This window comes from Balaenoptera physalus (assembly GCF_965194825.1).
Source record: "Balaenoptera physalus genome assembly, chromosome: 7".
Lineage (NCBI taxonomy): Eukaryota > Metazoa > Chordata > Mammalia > Artiodactyla > Balaenopteridae > Balaenoptera > Balaenoptera physalus.
Window position 1 is genome coordinate 97,365,388 of NC_138886.1, and position 14,442 is coordinate 97,379,829.

Here is a 14,442-nt window from a genome sequence, read left to right on the forward strand (position 1 = left end):
TTTGTTTTAGAAAGGTTGAGTGAAATACTCATTTAAGTATTTGACCCAAGTTTTAACAGACTATTCTTTTTTTTTTTAACATCTTTATTGGAGTATAATTGCTTTACAGTGTTGTGTTAGTTTCTGCTTTATAACAAAGTGAATCAGCTATACATATACATATATCCCCATATCTCCTCCCTCTTGCGTCTCCTTCCCACCCTCCCTATCCCACTCCTCTAAGTGGTCATAAAGCACTGAGCTGATCTCCTTGTGCTGTGTGGCTGCTTCCCACTAGCTATCTGTTTTACATTTGGTAGTGTATATATGTCCAGGCCACTCTCTGTTTGTCCCAGCTTACCCTTCCCCCTCCCTGTGTCCTCAAGTCCATTCTCTACATCTGCGTCTTTATTCCTGTCCTGCCCCTAGGTTCTTCATAACCTTTTTTTTTTTAGATTCCATATATATGTGTTAGCATATGGTATTTAACAGACTATTCTTGATGTTGGAATTGGCTTAATATCTTTTCAGATAGAAGCTTCAAAAACAAATCTCAGATACTTAATACTTAACAGTAAAGTTCTATACATTCCATGAGCTGAGGAAAGCAGTACAAAACTCGGTAACTGGACAGTTAGGACTTACCTTTGCTCTTCTGGACATAATGACAGTTCGGTACATCTGTATCATATATTTGTGTGTTTAGAGTATTATGATTAGCATTGTTTTGTTTTCTGTTAGCAGCTGATTAATGAATCTGCTTAGTGTGGAGGTGACTAAATCATAATATAAAAATTACAGAATTATTTAGGAAATTACTGCTTTTAAATTGTATCAAGACCACTAACAAACCAAAGATGTTAGTATATCAGGCATCCAAGCACTACACTGAAGGGAGAATGTTCCCCGCAAAATGTAGTTTCTCAGCTGAATACAGTTCTTATTTGTGACACAGCCCTGGTGATAGTGCGTAGAGCTGATTGGCACTTCTTGATGGCACTTGTTGTAGTCTGTGCTTTGTACATCTATTTGTGGGTGGTGCTGGACGTTATGGGAGGAGGGTGTTGATCCGTGTCACAGGCAGCAAACGTTGTCACTTAACCTCCCTTAGATTTTATAACTATAGATTCTGCCTCTGCCGTTGAACCTACTTCACAGAATGCAGTTTGAACTATAGTTTCTCATAAACACATGAAAACTTGTTTCAAATTGACATTTGGCATCTGGCATTATCAGACTGACCTTAATACTGTGCTGGGGAATTACTTAGGTTTTTATGCAGTTTATTCAGTTTGAATGCTGTTGAGCCTCTACTGGAAATTCACGTTGTACTTGAGGCAGCTGCAAGAAGTCTGCCTGCTGTATGTTGCTTTGTATTAGAAGATGAGGAAATATTCTCAATTTCTGTGTGGAAGTTTTATGTGGTGTATCAAATGAGGTGGTCCTATGAAGTCATATTGCAAAGTCTGAAACTAACAAAGATAATCTACAGATTATAACATGCAATGATATTGAGTTTCCCCTGTGTCACTCATGATGATGGCTTTTATGGTATCCCTGTTTGTATTCCAGGAAATCACATTCTACCTGATGAAGATCTGGCTTCCTTTCATTGGAGTTTACTTGGTCCAGAACATCCACTAGCCTCACTTAAGGTACAGATTCATTTCATTTCCAACATTTGTTGATTTTGCTATTACTTTCGTAATATAAATAATGTTTCTTTATTGTAGAAGGAAATATACCACAAAATTAGCAATATTCTGCTTCCCCCTAACTTCAGAATCTGTGTTGCCTTAAAAAACAAACAACCTGTCTTATCTTGTTCCCAGCACCTATATTTTAGGGAAATATATAAATGTCCTTAAAAATTCCCTTAGAGGAATTCTTCATGCCGTATACCTAGATAGGTGGAAATTTTTTAGCTAAAGTTTTTATGTATTAATTTTCTTACCTACAAGTATTAATTTTTTCAGTAGATAATACCATCTTCTGTTACTCAGATCAACATCTTAGCATAGTTTGATAAATTTCATAATTTTCTTACTAATTTTTCAATATTGTAAAAATCGATTTACAGTTTTAATGCTATTTGAATGATGGAGGAGACCCAAGTTCATTAGAGAAGTGGTCCATTTGTACTATTTTGTTAATATTTATTTTCTTATTTTTCTCCCCTTCCTGTTTGTGAAAGTAATGGACATCCAAGAAGACTCACTTAACTGATTTTCTAGAGTGGGAAGGTTTACGGTTTGATGTGAACATAGTAGTGAAATTGGTATGAGCCACTAGGGAACTTGGAGTTGTACTTGTGAGTGGCTTCCTGTGATTTTCCGTATTCCCTTTGCTGGGTAAAGTGGCTCTGGTGTTCTCTGCTATTTAGTGTTGTGATCATAACTGCCACTTGTTAGGTGGGGAGCTGGGAAGTCGGGACCTACACTGGCTGGCAGCCTGGGCCTCAGTTCCTCATAGTAATAGGGAGGTTGCATGGAATGGTTTCTGAATGCACTTTTTCCTGTTGTCAGAATTGCCCTCCAAATTGGAGTTTTTGTGTTTTAGCTTATAGTGAGCTTTTGTGATACTTGCAAGTTCAAGCGGCATTCCTTTCCTGCCTCTTTCATCTTGTTTCTTGCTGCCTAGAATCCCCTTTCTTTTCCATTTCTTATTGATGAGTCCTGATGTTTTCCTTTTTATCATAACAGTTCTTTGTATGGGGCTTTAAAACTTCTGTTCAAAAGTCAGTTTTTCTCCTCTTGTTAGAAATTACTTGTTTTCTTTTGCTTTTTTGTCCTTGAAGGGGAACAGCTTTCTATTTGCTATTGGCCAGAGTGTTCTTCATGTGTGTTTTCATTTACAGAGTGCTACAATTTGTAATCTTGATTCCAAGCTCCTGGTGATACCATTACTGAACTGCAGAATAGGAAAAGTATAGTCCGAAATCAGATGGACTCGGAAGAAGTATTGTGCTCATTAGGTTCATTAAGCAGTATGCTTTTATAAGTTGAGACAAAATGAAGGCTTGTTTTTTAGAAGGTTTGTAGAGTTTTGAGTAGCCGGGGTGAGAGGCTCCCAGGATCCCAGACCATATACATATATCTAAATTGAGCTTGCCTTGTTTCATGTGTCAGAGGTTAGAAGTGAGGAGCTGTTTGAATAATTACTGGAAAACCAACTCAAACTATTGATAGGTTACAAACATCATTATCATGTATTTTTCCTAGTAGTTTGTTAAGAAAAATATTAAGTATGTAAAAAGTTGAAATAGAAAATGTCTATCAATATATCCACCATCTTGGTTAAATAGTTAACAGTTTCTTCTAAAGTATATTTGTATCTGTGTGTTTGTTTTTTAACTCAACTATTTGGAAGTAAGTTGCAGATATCATAACACTTCACCTGTGAGAACTGTGGTTTACATCACCACCACCTAAAAATAAGGATAATCTCTTAATTATATTACTATTATCACATTAACTAAATTAGCAATAATTCCCTAATGTCATTTAATATTAAGTCCATGTTCACATTTTTCTATTGTTCTCTGAAAGTTGTTTATAGGATTGTTTGTTGGTTTTTTTTTTTAAAGCAAATCAGATTTTTTTTGCATTATCATCATGTGTATTTTAAATATTAGCTGGGTGTTTTTATGGCATAGTGAAGCAGTCCAAAATAATTTTTCAGTGAGTTAATAAGTTGTAGGATTTTTAAAGTCACATTCTGAAAAGCAAAGCATGTCCAGCTTTGAGTTCAAAAATTGCATAACTTTTATGTTTTGACCTTTTATACATAGTTTTCTGTGTATAGTATCATTTTAATCATTTTAACAAAGACTGTGGGATATTGAATGTGGTTTTTTTCTCATGAACATTACTACTGTATAGAATTATCTGTATCCCATCTGCTTTTTTAGTCTCTTCTTTTTCACAGTAATAAAACTAACTACATCTTTTGAAAATTTGGTTAGTTGTTGTTTATGAAACTTTCGTATGATTTTCATTTGTTCCTTTTTAACACAGTATGTTGTATACACAGCTTTTAAAGATATCTGATTTTGCATCCCCAAGTTCAAGCATTCCTTTTATCATCCTTTATTTTGCCAAAGTGTTTCACCAAAGTCATATCTACTAGTTTATTGTTCACAGAGGGTTGGTTTATATGAACTTATTATCTAATAAATTCAAATCACCCCTTAACATGTAATACCATAATCTTATCCCTGTCAACATTTCAACCATTGTATTCATTTTAATGGTTTTTGTGTTCCTAAACTTCGTATTCAGTTTCATGTATTTCAAGTTTTTATCCCCATCAGTCATTCATGACGCCCCCAAGTACTTCCGGCCCCGGAGTCCCTTCACCATTTCCTTCATATTGGACAGGCTACTTTGCAAGTTTTATGCTCGCGTTTCCTCTCCCCAGACCTCCCACAAGTGTTGTTCTCCTGTATAGCTATTCAGGTTCTATTTTGGTCTCTCTATACCACCACCCCAATTGTGGCAAGCAGGCAGTGTGCCCCTCCCCTGGCACACTGCCTCCCCCCCCCCGCCACTCCCCCCAAGCCTAGCTCTGCCCATCAGCCCCGGGCCAGGCAGGTGCTGGTTTCTCTTGAACTCCTTCTCCCTCTGTGTGTCCAATTAAATTAAAATACGTCCTTGAAAGTTCCCTTGCTGCTTCTGCCTCTTCTCAAAGCTCTAAGTCCTAGCTCTTGTACATTTCTCTTTCTGATTTAAATAGTCTTTAGTATTTATTGATATAACCCTACCTTCAGGTTCACTTATTTTTAGTCACTTTCCTTTTTTTTTTTAATTTTATTTATTTTTGGCTGCGTTGGGTCTTCGTTGCTGTGCATGGGCTTTCTCTAGTTGCGGTGAGTGGGGGCTACTCTTCCGTTGTAGTGCGTGGGCTTCTCATTGCAGTGGCTTCTTTTGTTGTAGAGCACGGGCTCTAGGCACGTGAGCTTCAGTAGTTGTGGCGCACGGGCTCAGTAGTTGTGGTGCATGGACTTAGTTGCTCTGCGGCATGTGGGATTTTCCCAGACCAGGCATCGAACCCGTGTGCCCTGCATTGGCAGGAGGATTCTTAACCACTGCGCCACCAGGGAAGTCCCAAGTCACCTTCCTTTACCAGCTTTATCTTTTCCCTGAGGCAGCTGTATACCAGGGCAGTCTGTCAGGTCAGATTAGGAATGTTTTGTTTTAAATTTACCTAGAGTTTTACCAGAAGTTATCTCTAACTTTATATTTTTTACATGCCACCAAAAGTCACTGAGTAATCCTTTTTACCAATGCCTTTAGGGACAGGATGTGGCAGTTGACCCCGGGGAGGAGGGAGTCTGGTTCTGGGTGAGTAGCATGTTAGGGTCCCTAGGACCTAGGAGGTGGACAGAAGAGCCATCTGTGTCTCACCATGCAGTCCATGCAACCCCAGCATTCCCAAGGTCAGGGCACATGGCAAGGCTCGCAGTGGGCCCTCAGGATGAAGCCTGGACTCGAAGGATCTCCTCTCTCTTGGCTTCCCTGAAGGGGAAGCGGGTAGCAGCTGCACCTGCTGTGATCAGTGTCCAGCCAACCAGTGATCTTCATATCCACCGTACGTGGCCCCTGTCTGGGTTTCACACTGTGGAGCCAGCTGCCAGAGAGAAGAGCAGCATGATTTCAGGCATTTTGAGTTTTATGGTATATCTAACGTACTGTGCAACCTTACTAGAGAGAGATTGATGATCAGACTTTCTGGGATCCTTTCTGAAAGAAAGTTGAGTATAAATTGTGCATGAATAGAAAGATGGGCTTCAATTATTCTGAGTTCCACCTTTTAAGGCAGGGGTCCCCAGTCCCCGGGCCACAGACTGGTCTGTGGCCTGTTAGGAACCAGGCCGCACAGCGGGAGATGAGCAGCGGGCCAGCAAGTGAAGCTTCAACTGTATTTACAGCTGCTCCCCATCTCTCACATTACCGCCTCAGCTCCTCCTCATATCAGGTCAGCTGCGGCATTAGATTCTCATAGGAGCGCGAACCCTACTGTGAACTGCGCATGCTAGGGATCTAGGTTGTGTGCTCCTTATTTGCAGGAAGACAAGCTCAGGGCTCCCACTGATTCTGCATTATGGTGAGTTGTATAATTATTTCATTATATAAATGTAATAATAACAGAAATAAAGTGCACAATAACGGTAATGTGCTTGAATCATCCTGAAACCATCCCCCTCCCTGTCCGTGGAAAAATTGTCTTCCAGAAAACCAGTCCCTGGTGCCGAAAAGGTTGGGGACTGCTGTTTTAAGGCATTGCAAGAGGTGGCAGTTTGGGCACTTAAGACCTTCCAAAGAAGGAATTCCTGCTTGCATGTTAGAGTTAATTGAAGTTAACTCAATATATTCCTTTCTCAAAAAGTCATCCTATAGTTTCATAAGAGCTAAGAAGTACTTCCTAAAATCTAAAGACTTTTTGGGCTCTAGAGAAAATAATGTTAGGGGCCTGGAAGCTTGAAAAATTCAACCATTATGCATTGTGGAAGTGAGAGCTATTTATAATTGCACTCGTGGAAGAGAACCACTTTTAACAGGTTGATATTTGGTACTCCAGAATTGTTTTAAAATGTACATCCTACTAATATTATTATTATAATGTCATCATCATCATGCATTCAGTGAGCTGCACATTCTTAACAGTCTGGAATTTCAGTGCACAGATTAATGGTACTGGGCTTTAAGCTTTTAGGTCGTGGAAACTTGCTTTTAGTAAGAAGTCTTATTCTTTGCTCATTTAAAATTTATATATGGAATCCTTAAATGGAAAATAAAAGACTGAACTCAAAAGATTTTTGCTTGTTTATATCTTCCCATCAGAGCTTCCTTCCCTGTCCCGAGTTGGTTTTAAAGTGAAGATGGGGGACTTCCCTGGCAGTCCAGTGGTTGAGACTTCGCCTTCCAATGCAGGGCGTGCGGGTTCAGTCCCTGGTGGGGGAGCTAAGATCCCGCCTGCCTCAGGGCCAAAAAACCAAAACATAAAACAGAAGCAATATTGTAACAAATTCAATAAAGACTTTAAAAATGGTCCACATCAAAAATAAATAAATATTAAAATAAATAAATAAAGTGAAGATGGAAAGCTTGGCATGCTGAGGAATCTGCTGAAATCACTGGGACTCAAGAATAGCTTTACTGTCTCTGTTTTACAGATTGTGGGTGGATCACAGGTCACTTTGCTGGGAAGGAGGGACAGAGTCATGGGAGGGGTTTGTGTTCCCTAGTTGTTACAGGATTGCTTTCAGTTTAGCTCCTTCCTCTTGAGGGACTGGGCCTGCCCTGGGCCTGCGGGCAGAATTCTTCCGAGTGAGCTGAAATGCATGACCTAGCCAGAGGAGGGGAGATTCGTGGTCCAAATGCAATCTGAAAGATACAGTGTTTATAGTGCCCGACTTCTGATTCCTGGGGTGGTGAGTGATAGGTTCAATGAAACAAGAAGAAGCTTACTTAGGGTATTTTTGCTTTCTCTGTTTCTTCTCATGACCTGGAATCTTCTAGTTTTATGTTAAATAAGTGGCATATTCTCAGTTTTAAAAATGTGTGCAGACACTTTCAAGCTTATTTCCTCCCCCTGTGGGTCCACAATCTCCGCCTTGTTCATAAGTAGGCCTTCTCCATCACTGACTGGAAGAGATCACTTCTGCTGGAAATGTGGCTCTTTTGGCAGTTTCCCGACACTGTGTCTTGGGTGTGCACACATACACCCCTCACATTGCCAGTGGTCTCTCTGCTCTGAGCACTCCCAGGCGGCTCAACCGGAGATGTGACTTTTCTTGAGACTAGCCCAATCTGGGTCCAGAAGGACATGTGACAGAATTGGGGTTTGCTGGCAGTTTACTTCCAAATTGCCATTCTTGGTTAGAATGTTTTTTAAATTTTCTTTTTATAACAGTTTTATTGAGATATAATGACATATCATAAAATCTACTTCTTTAAAGTATACAATTCAGTGGTTTCTAGCTTTCACAGAGTTTGTGCAACCATCATCACTGTCTAATTTTAAAATATTTTCATCACCTCAAAAAGAAACCCAGTATCTTATCTGTTAACAGTCACTCCCCATTTCTCCCCCTCCTCTACCCTCTGGCAACCACTAATCTACTTTTTCCTCTATGAATTTGCCTCTTCTGGACATTTCATATAGGTGGAATTACATATAAGACCTCTTGTGTCTGACTTATTTCATTGAGCATAATGTTGTTTCAAGGTTCATCCGCACTGTAGCATGTATCAGCACTTCATTTTTTCTTTTTATGGCCAAAAAATAGTCTGTCGTGTGGGTATACCTACCATGTTTAATCCATTCATCAGTCAGTGGACATTCAGGTTGTTCAGCCACATTTTGGCTTTGTAATGCTGCTGTGAATATTCAAGTACAAGTGTTTGTGTAGACATGTTTTCATTTCTCTCAGGTGTATACCTAGGACTGGAATTGCTGGTCACATGGTAATTCTATGCCTAACATTTTGAGGAACTACCAGACTGTTTTCCACAGTAGCTATACTGTTTATACTCTTACCAGCTATGTGTGAGGTTTCTGACTTTTCCACAACCTCACCAACACTTGTTATTGTCTGTTGTTTTATTTTTAGCTGTTGCAGTGGGTGTGATGTGGTTTTGATTTGCATTTCTCTGATGACTAATGATGTTGAGCACCTTTTCCTGTGCTCACTGGCCATTTGTTTACCTTTTCTGGATAAATGTCTATTCATATCTTTTGTTCATTTTAAAATTTTTTATTAGTGAGTTGTAAGAGTTTTTTAAAAAATATATTCTGTATACAAGTCTCTTACCAGATACATGATTTGCAAACACTGTCTCCCATTCTGTGGGTTGTCGTTTTACTTTCATGATGGTGTCCTTTGATAACTCTTCTGAGACTCAGGCAAGGTCAGAGTACTGGAGATTACCCACAGACAACTTGGCTGCATATTGTTTCCAGTAAAATAGTGTATACTATACTGCAGCCTTCTAGGCCCAGAGTCATACACTGGGTCTTCTCCCAGAAGAGCTCCATTTCCTATCGTACACTTTAATATCCCTTCTCCCTTTTGTCTCCACCGCTTCTATCTTTAGTATTCTCATAAGCTGACACTTGGCTCTTTTGCCCGCCCTGGGGCCTTCTGCCCATTTATTTGTTCACTGTTTCTTTCTTCCCTAGCTGGCCTGGACCTCTTGGTGGGTCATCTTGAACTGGTTGTACCAACATCACCCTTCTCTTGCTCCTTCTTCCATCTCACCTGCCCAGCAGACCCCTCCACCCTAGATAGGTACTATCTAGAGAAGATTTGAGAACCACACAGCTAATGGATGCCACTGCAAACTTATGGTCCAAGTTAAAGAAGGAGCTAAATAAATGAAGAAATGTACGTGTTTATGGCTCAAAAGACTCTGTTGTTATATAGATTTACTGCATCCCAATCAAAATCCAAGCAAGCTTTTTTTTAAGTAGAAATTGAAAAACTGATTTTAAAATTCATGTGGAATTGCAAAGGACCTAGAATAGCATCAGTGATGTTGAAAAGGAGGAACAAAGTGAAAGGACTTAGTATTAGACTCACTTTAAAGCTATAATAATCAACTCAGTGTGGTACTGACATAAGGGTAGTCGAACAGATCAATGGAGCAGAACAGAGTCCAGAAATGGACCTATATATATATTTAATTATTTTCACCAGAAGTCCCTAAGTAACTAAATGGGGAAGGGTTAGTTTTTACAATAGCTGGATATCCATATGCAAAAATTAAAAGAATATAAAAATTTTTCTAGAAGAAAATATAAGAGAGGATCTTTATGACCTTGAGTTAGTCAAAGATTTCTTAGTTAAGAAAATGAAAAGCAAGCAACAACAGAGGGAGAGGAGCTATTTGCAGAATATTATCTCTGGTAAAGGACTTGTATCCAGAATATGTAAAGAACAACACAATAAGAAGATACACAGCCCAACAACAAAAAAAGATGGGTGAAATTTTGAACAGACGTTTTACAGAATATTCAGTAAGCACACAAAGAGATGCTCCATGGAATTAGGGAATGCAAATTAAAGCCATCACGAGCTGCACTACCTGACCACTGGAATGGGCCAAATGAAGGAGACAGATGATGCCAAGTGTCAGTGCATGTCAGCACCCATAGCTCTGAGATGTGGCTGTTGGGAAGCAGAATCCAGAATGGTCACTTTGAAAACAGTCTGGTAGTTTCTTACAAAGTTAAACATATACCTACCATATAACCCAGCAATCCCGCTGCTAGACATTTACTCACGAGAAATGAAATCCTATGTTCACAAAAATAATTAAACCTGAGTGTCCTGGCAGCTTTATCCATTGTAGTCTCGAACACACCAAGCAGTAGTCAGCTGGTGAATGGATGAATAAATTGTGGGACAGTCATACAATGACATGCTGATAGCAGTGAAAGGAACCAACTACTTTCTTATAATATGTATGAATCCTAGAAGCATTATCTTAAGTGAAAAGTCAAACACCAAAGAAATATATGATTGCTTTCATGTAAAACCCTGGAAAAGGCAAAAGTATGGTGATAGAAAGCAGGTTAGTGGTTGCCTAGGGCTATGATGGGAAGGGGCACAGGGAACTATTTGAGGTGATAGAAACGTTATACTTCATAATTATGGCGGTGCCTACACTAATGTATGCGTTTATCAGAGCTCAGTGAATTATGTGCTTAAAATTGATGAATTTTACTTTAAGTAAAATATCTCAGTAAAACTGATTTTTAAAACTATGGTCTCCAACTTCAACCAAACTATCAGTGTCAGCAGTTAATCCTTTTATTCTCCTTAATATTTATCTTAAACATTCATCATTTCTTCAGACCTCTCTTCAGTTTCACACTTTCTCTTACAGAGAGGCCCTTTATCCGAGGATGGTGAGAGTCCTCAGCTTCTCGTTCCCCTGTTTTCATTCTTCTTCATCCAGGCCCATTTTACTTCCTGAGACTAGACTATACTGACATTCTTGAGCTGTTGTCACTGAACACATCCAAGGAGCCCTGCGTTACTTCGTCCAATCAACTCCTTGCTCCTGTGTAGACGCCCCCCTCTTTTGGTCGTTGGCCCTCAGTTTGTAAATGTGCTCTAGTCTCCCATATTCTCCTAACTCTCTTTTTCATCCTCGACTCTCCTGAAGGCAGCCTTCCATAATGTCCCCAACAGCTTAATCCACCCTCACCGCCCCCTGCGCCCCTCCCCACCGATTTCTGGTGGACACAGTTGGGTCTTTGTCCAAGGCTGTGGATTTGACAAATGCTTTGTCAAATGATTTTCAGCCTCTCTGGAGCACTTGACACTGTCAGTCATCCTGCTCTCCTCACCCCTCTGGGGAAATTCCTGCCTTGATTCCCAGACCCCAGCTTTGTTCTGTATTCCTTATTTCCACATCCTTTCCTTGTCTCTCGTGTGAGCTGGCTTCCTCTGGTTGCATGTGCATTCCCTAGGATCCATCTCTGTACCTTGCTGTGAGCCTCACACTTTCTTTCTGGCACGTCTCATCTGCCCTTAAGGTTTCAACTACTATGTTGATGACTCTCCAGTGTACTTCTCCCAAGAGACCCCTTCCCTGAACTGCAGGGTGTATCCCACTGTCCACCAAGTCATCTCCACTTGGGCACTGCACCTGTGCACCAAATTTGATGTTTCTAACTTAGAAATGTCGTCACCTTCTCTAAATAGGTTTATCCTCCTGTATTTTGTTTCTCGCTAGTGATACCACTGTCCCTGCAGTCATCAGGTTAGAAGTTGAGAATTATCTTTGATTCTTCTCCTCTCTGCATCTGACTCTACATCTGACCTTTCCCACCTTGCTCATCCTGTCCTTCTCGACCACCTGTGTTATCGTTACTTAGGTTTACGCAGGAGCTGCTAATGTTCCCTCCTTTGTTCCTCTGCCTTCATGCCCATCCTCCATGTGTCTGGAACTCAGGCCTGATTTCATACCTTTCCTGTTGAAAATCTTTCTGTAGCTCCTTTTGTTGACAACAGGGGTTTGGGTTTCACGGATCTGTTGGGGAAGACAAAAGTTGGGAGGGCTACTGTTGTGTTGCCAACTTTTAATTATTCTAAATAAGAATGTTAGAGGAAAAAGGAACTCGCCGTCTACCATCATTTCGTAGAAAAGGACATTTAATGCTAAAAGAGGCATAATTTAGAGACGACTAGACCAGAGTGTGGTGGCCAGGTGTGCAGTCTGCAGGTCAGGCGGTGGCCCAGCTACTCACCTCGTTGGCTCATATGGGTGCCTGAATGAACTCCTGTCAAATGGGGAGTACATTTAGGAGTACACCTCACAGCATTGTTTTGCGGATTAAATGAAGTGATGCATGCTGAGAGCAGTGTGTGGCATATAGTCTAGAAGAACTCAATCACAGGACAGTACAGCCCCAGCTGGATGCAGACACTTCTGCAGGAGGGAGCCCAGGCCTGCCCTCCTTTCCCTGTGAGCCTACTGGTGACCCTTGCTCATAAAACGTGATGGAATTTTTCTTTGTTGACAGTTAATACTTTAAATACTTTAAATTCAAATCCATTAAATCCTTCGGTATATCTGCATAACAGTTTCCACCTGCAGAGCTCACATTTAGCATTGTTTGTGATTAATTGCATTTTAGCATCCTTTTCACAGCTATATTTAAGCAAATGTATACAAGATATTGATACACGTCATAACTTTTCAAGAATCTCAAGGCATAGCCATAACGGTTTTGGTGTTTAAATGTTTTCCTTGCTCCTGACTCTTTTAGAAAATACTAGCCCTCAAGGTGTGTTCAGTGATTTAGTGGTTGGAGGACTTATTACAACAAACTGCCAGAGCCCCCTCACACAACTCTTTTCGTTGGTTTGGGGGCTCCAAGACGGCACTGGGTTGGCTCTCAGGGCCTGCACTTTGAGAACCACAGAGGGTGCAGAAGCCTTCCTCCCTCCTCAGCTGGGCCATGATTCCTCCAGGGTGTCCTCTGAGGGCCCTGTTGGAGTCTGGTCAGCATTTTTTTCTCCAATAAGAATGTGAGCTTCTTGAAGTCAAGACACTGGGGAGCTGCTCCATATTCTTATTTTCTAGAATAATACCTTACCCACAAGTGAATGTTGATCAAATCAGGTTTCTAGTTTGCTTCCTGAAAATTGCCAAGATTTGTAATCCTTTCACTTTGCTCTTTTCCAAATGGCAGTGAAGTGGATCAGGTTCTTCTGCTTCAGCAATGATATTATGTGAAACTTGTTTTTAGATTCACTTGCATTTAAAGAGCAGCCAAGATGCGGCTTGGGAGCAGTAGCACCAACAGTCTCACCCTGAGCTGGATTTGGAAGGCTGGGTTAGGAGTGAAGCTGGGGGAGCGAGGGGTGGTGGGGCGTGAGGGAGGAGTCCGGGCCATGGGAAATTATAAAGGACGCAGTTTCAGGGCGGTGTTAATTAGCCTCTCAGAGGGATTTAGGGGCCCTCTAATTATAGGATCTTCTCACTTCAAGGATTTTATAGCCTTAGTGTTGTGGGGAGTGGGGGTAGTGAAGACGAGGCTATCCACAGGAACCAAAATGACAGACTCTGTCATTTTCACTTGAGGTGGGATGGGACAGTATGCGGCTGCCCAGTCGTCTGTGGTGTCCCGGTGTCAGGGTGCACACGCTGGGAGAGGCTGCCTGCACTATCACATTAGCTCCCAGCTGCTGGAGGAAAGCCCTTTTCATATCTTGGACATTTATGTGCCCAGTAAATTCTGTTCTAACCATGTTAATTGTCATTTGTTCTATATATAAACTCCTTCTACAGTGGCCGGCCTTTCCAGTACTGTATGCAACATAATGAGGTAACCCTAGGCTTTCAGACTGCCAGGGGGCATTCTTTGGGCAACTAGTCTCAAACTGTAGTTAGAGACAGAAAGTCGAGGCCCAGAGAGGGTGTTGTCCAAGGGCCTGGAGCCCACTGGCCATTGCAGACTCTCCTCAGGCAAGGCTGTCCCCTTCCCTGTGGAATGTGCTCACCAAGGGGGAAATGTCGACGGCAGGACAGCTCAGGGTTTCTGTCCTGACTCCTCATTCCTGGGGCTGCCACCAAGCTGGCCCTCCTCGCTGTCCTGGCTGTGGGACTATTAAACACCCCAAAAGGCGGGGAGTGGACAGAACTTCCATTGCTCCCAGACTGGCTGGAACGCACTGTTCCAGGGACCTCTTCATCATGAAGCGTGTGTGTGTCAGTAGTTTTTCATTCTGCAGAGGGGGAATTGGGTTTCTAGGAATGTGCTTGTGGTCTGCAGCCTCAGACATTTCACTAGTTCCCTGGAGTCCATTGTGATGAACACTGACCAGAACAAGGAGATACATGCTTCCCTAGGAGACGGAGCAGCTAACATTTTCAAACATGGAAAACATTATTTCAAAAGAAAACCATTGCTTGGGACTTCCCTGGTGGTCCAGTGGTTAAGATT

General features: G+C 41.2%; 1 protein-coding gene across 4 annotated transcripts in view; it reads left to right on the forward strand.

The window, feature by feature from the left end:
- FAM120A (family with sequence similarity 120 member A) overlaps positions 1–14,442 on the forward strand; it is a 103,597-nt gene that overhangs the window by 22,261 nt on the left and 66,894 nt on the right. For all 4 annotated transcript variants that reach the window (XM_082469610.1, XM_082469609.1, XM_082469612.1 and 1 more), the window contains exon 3: positions 1,552–1,634. In XM_082469610.1, coding sequence (XP_082325736.1) covers positions 1,552–1,634 — 83 coding nt within the window. The remainder of the gene's footprint in view (positions 1–1,551; positions 1,635–14,442) is intronic.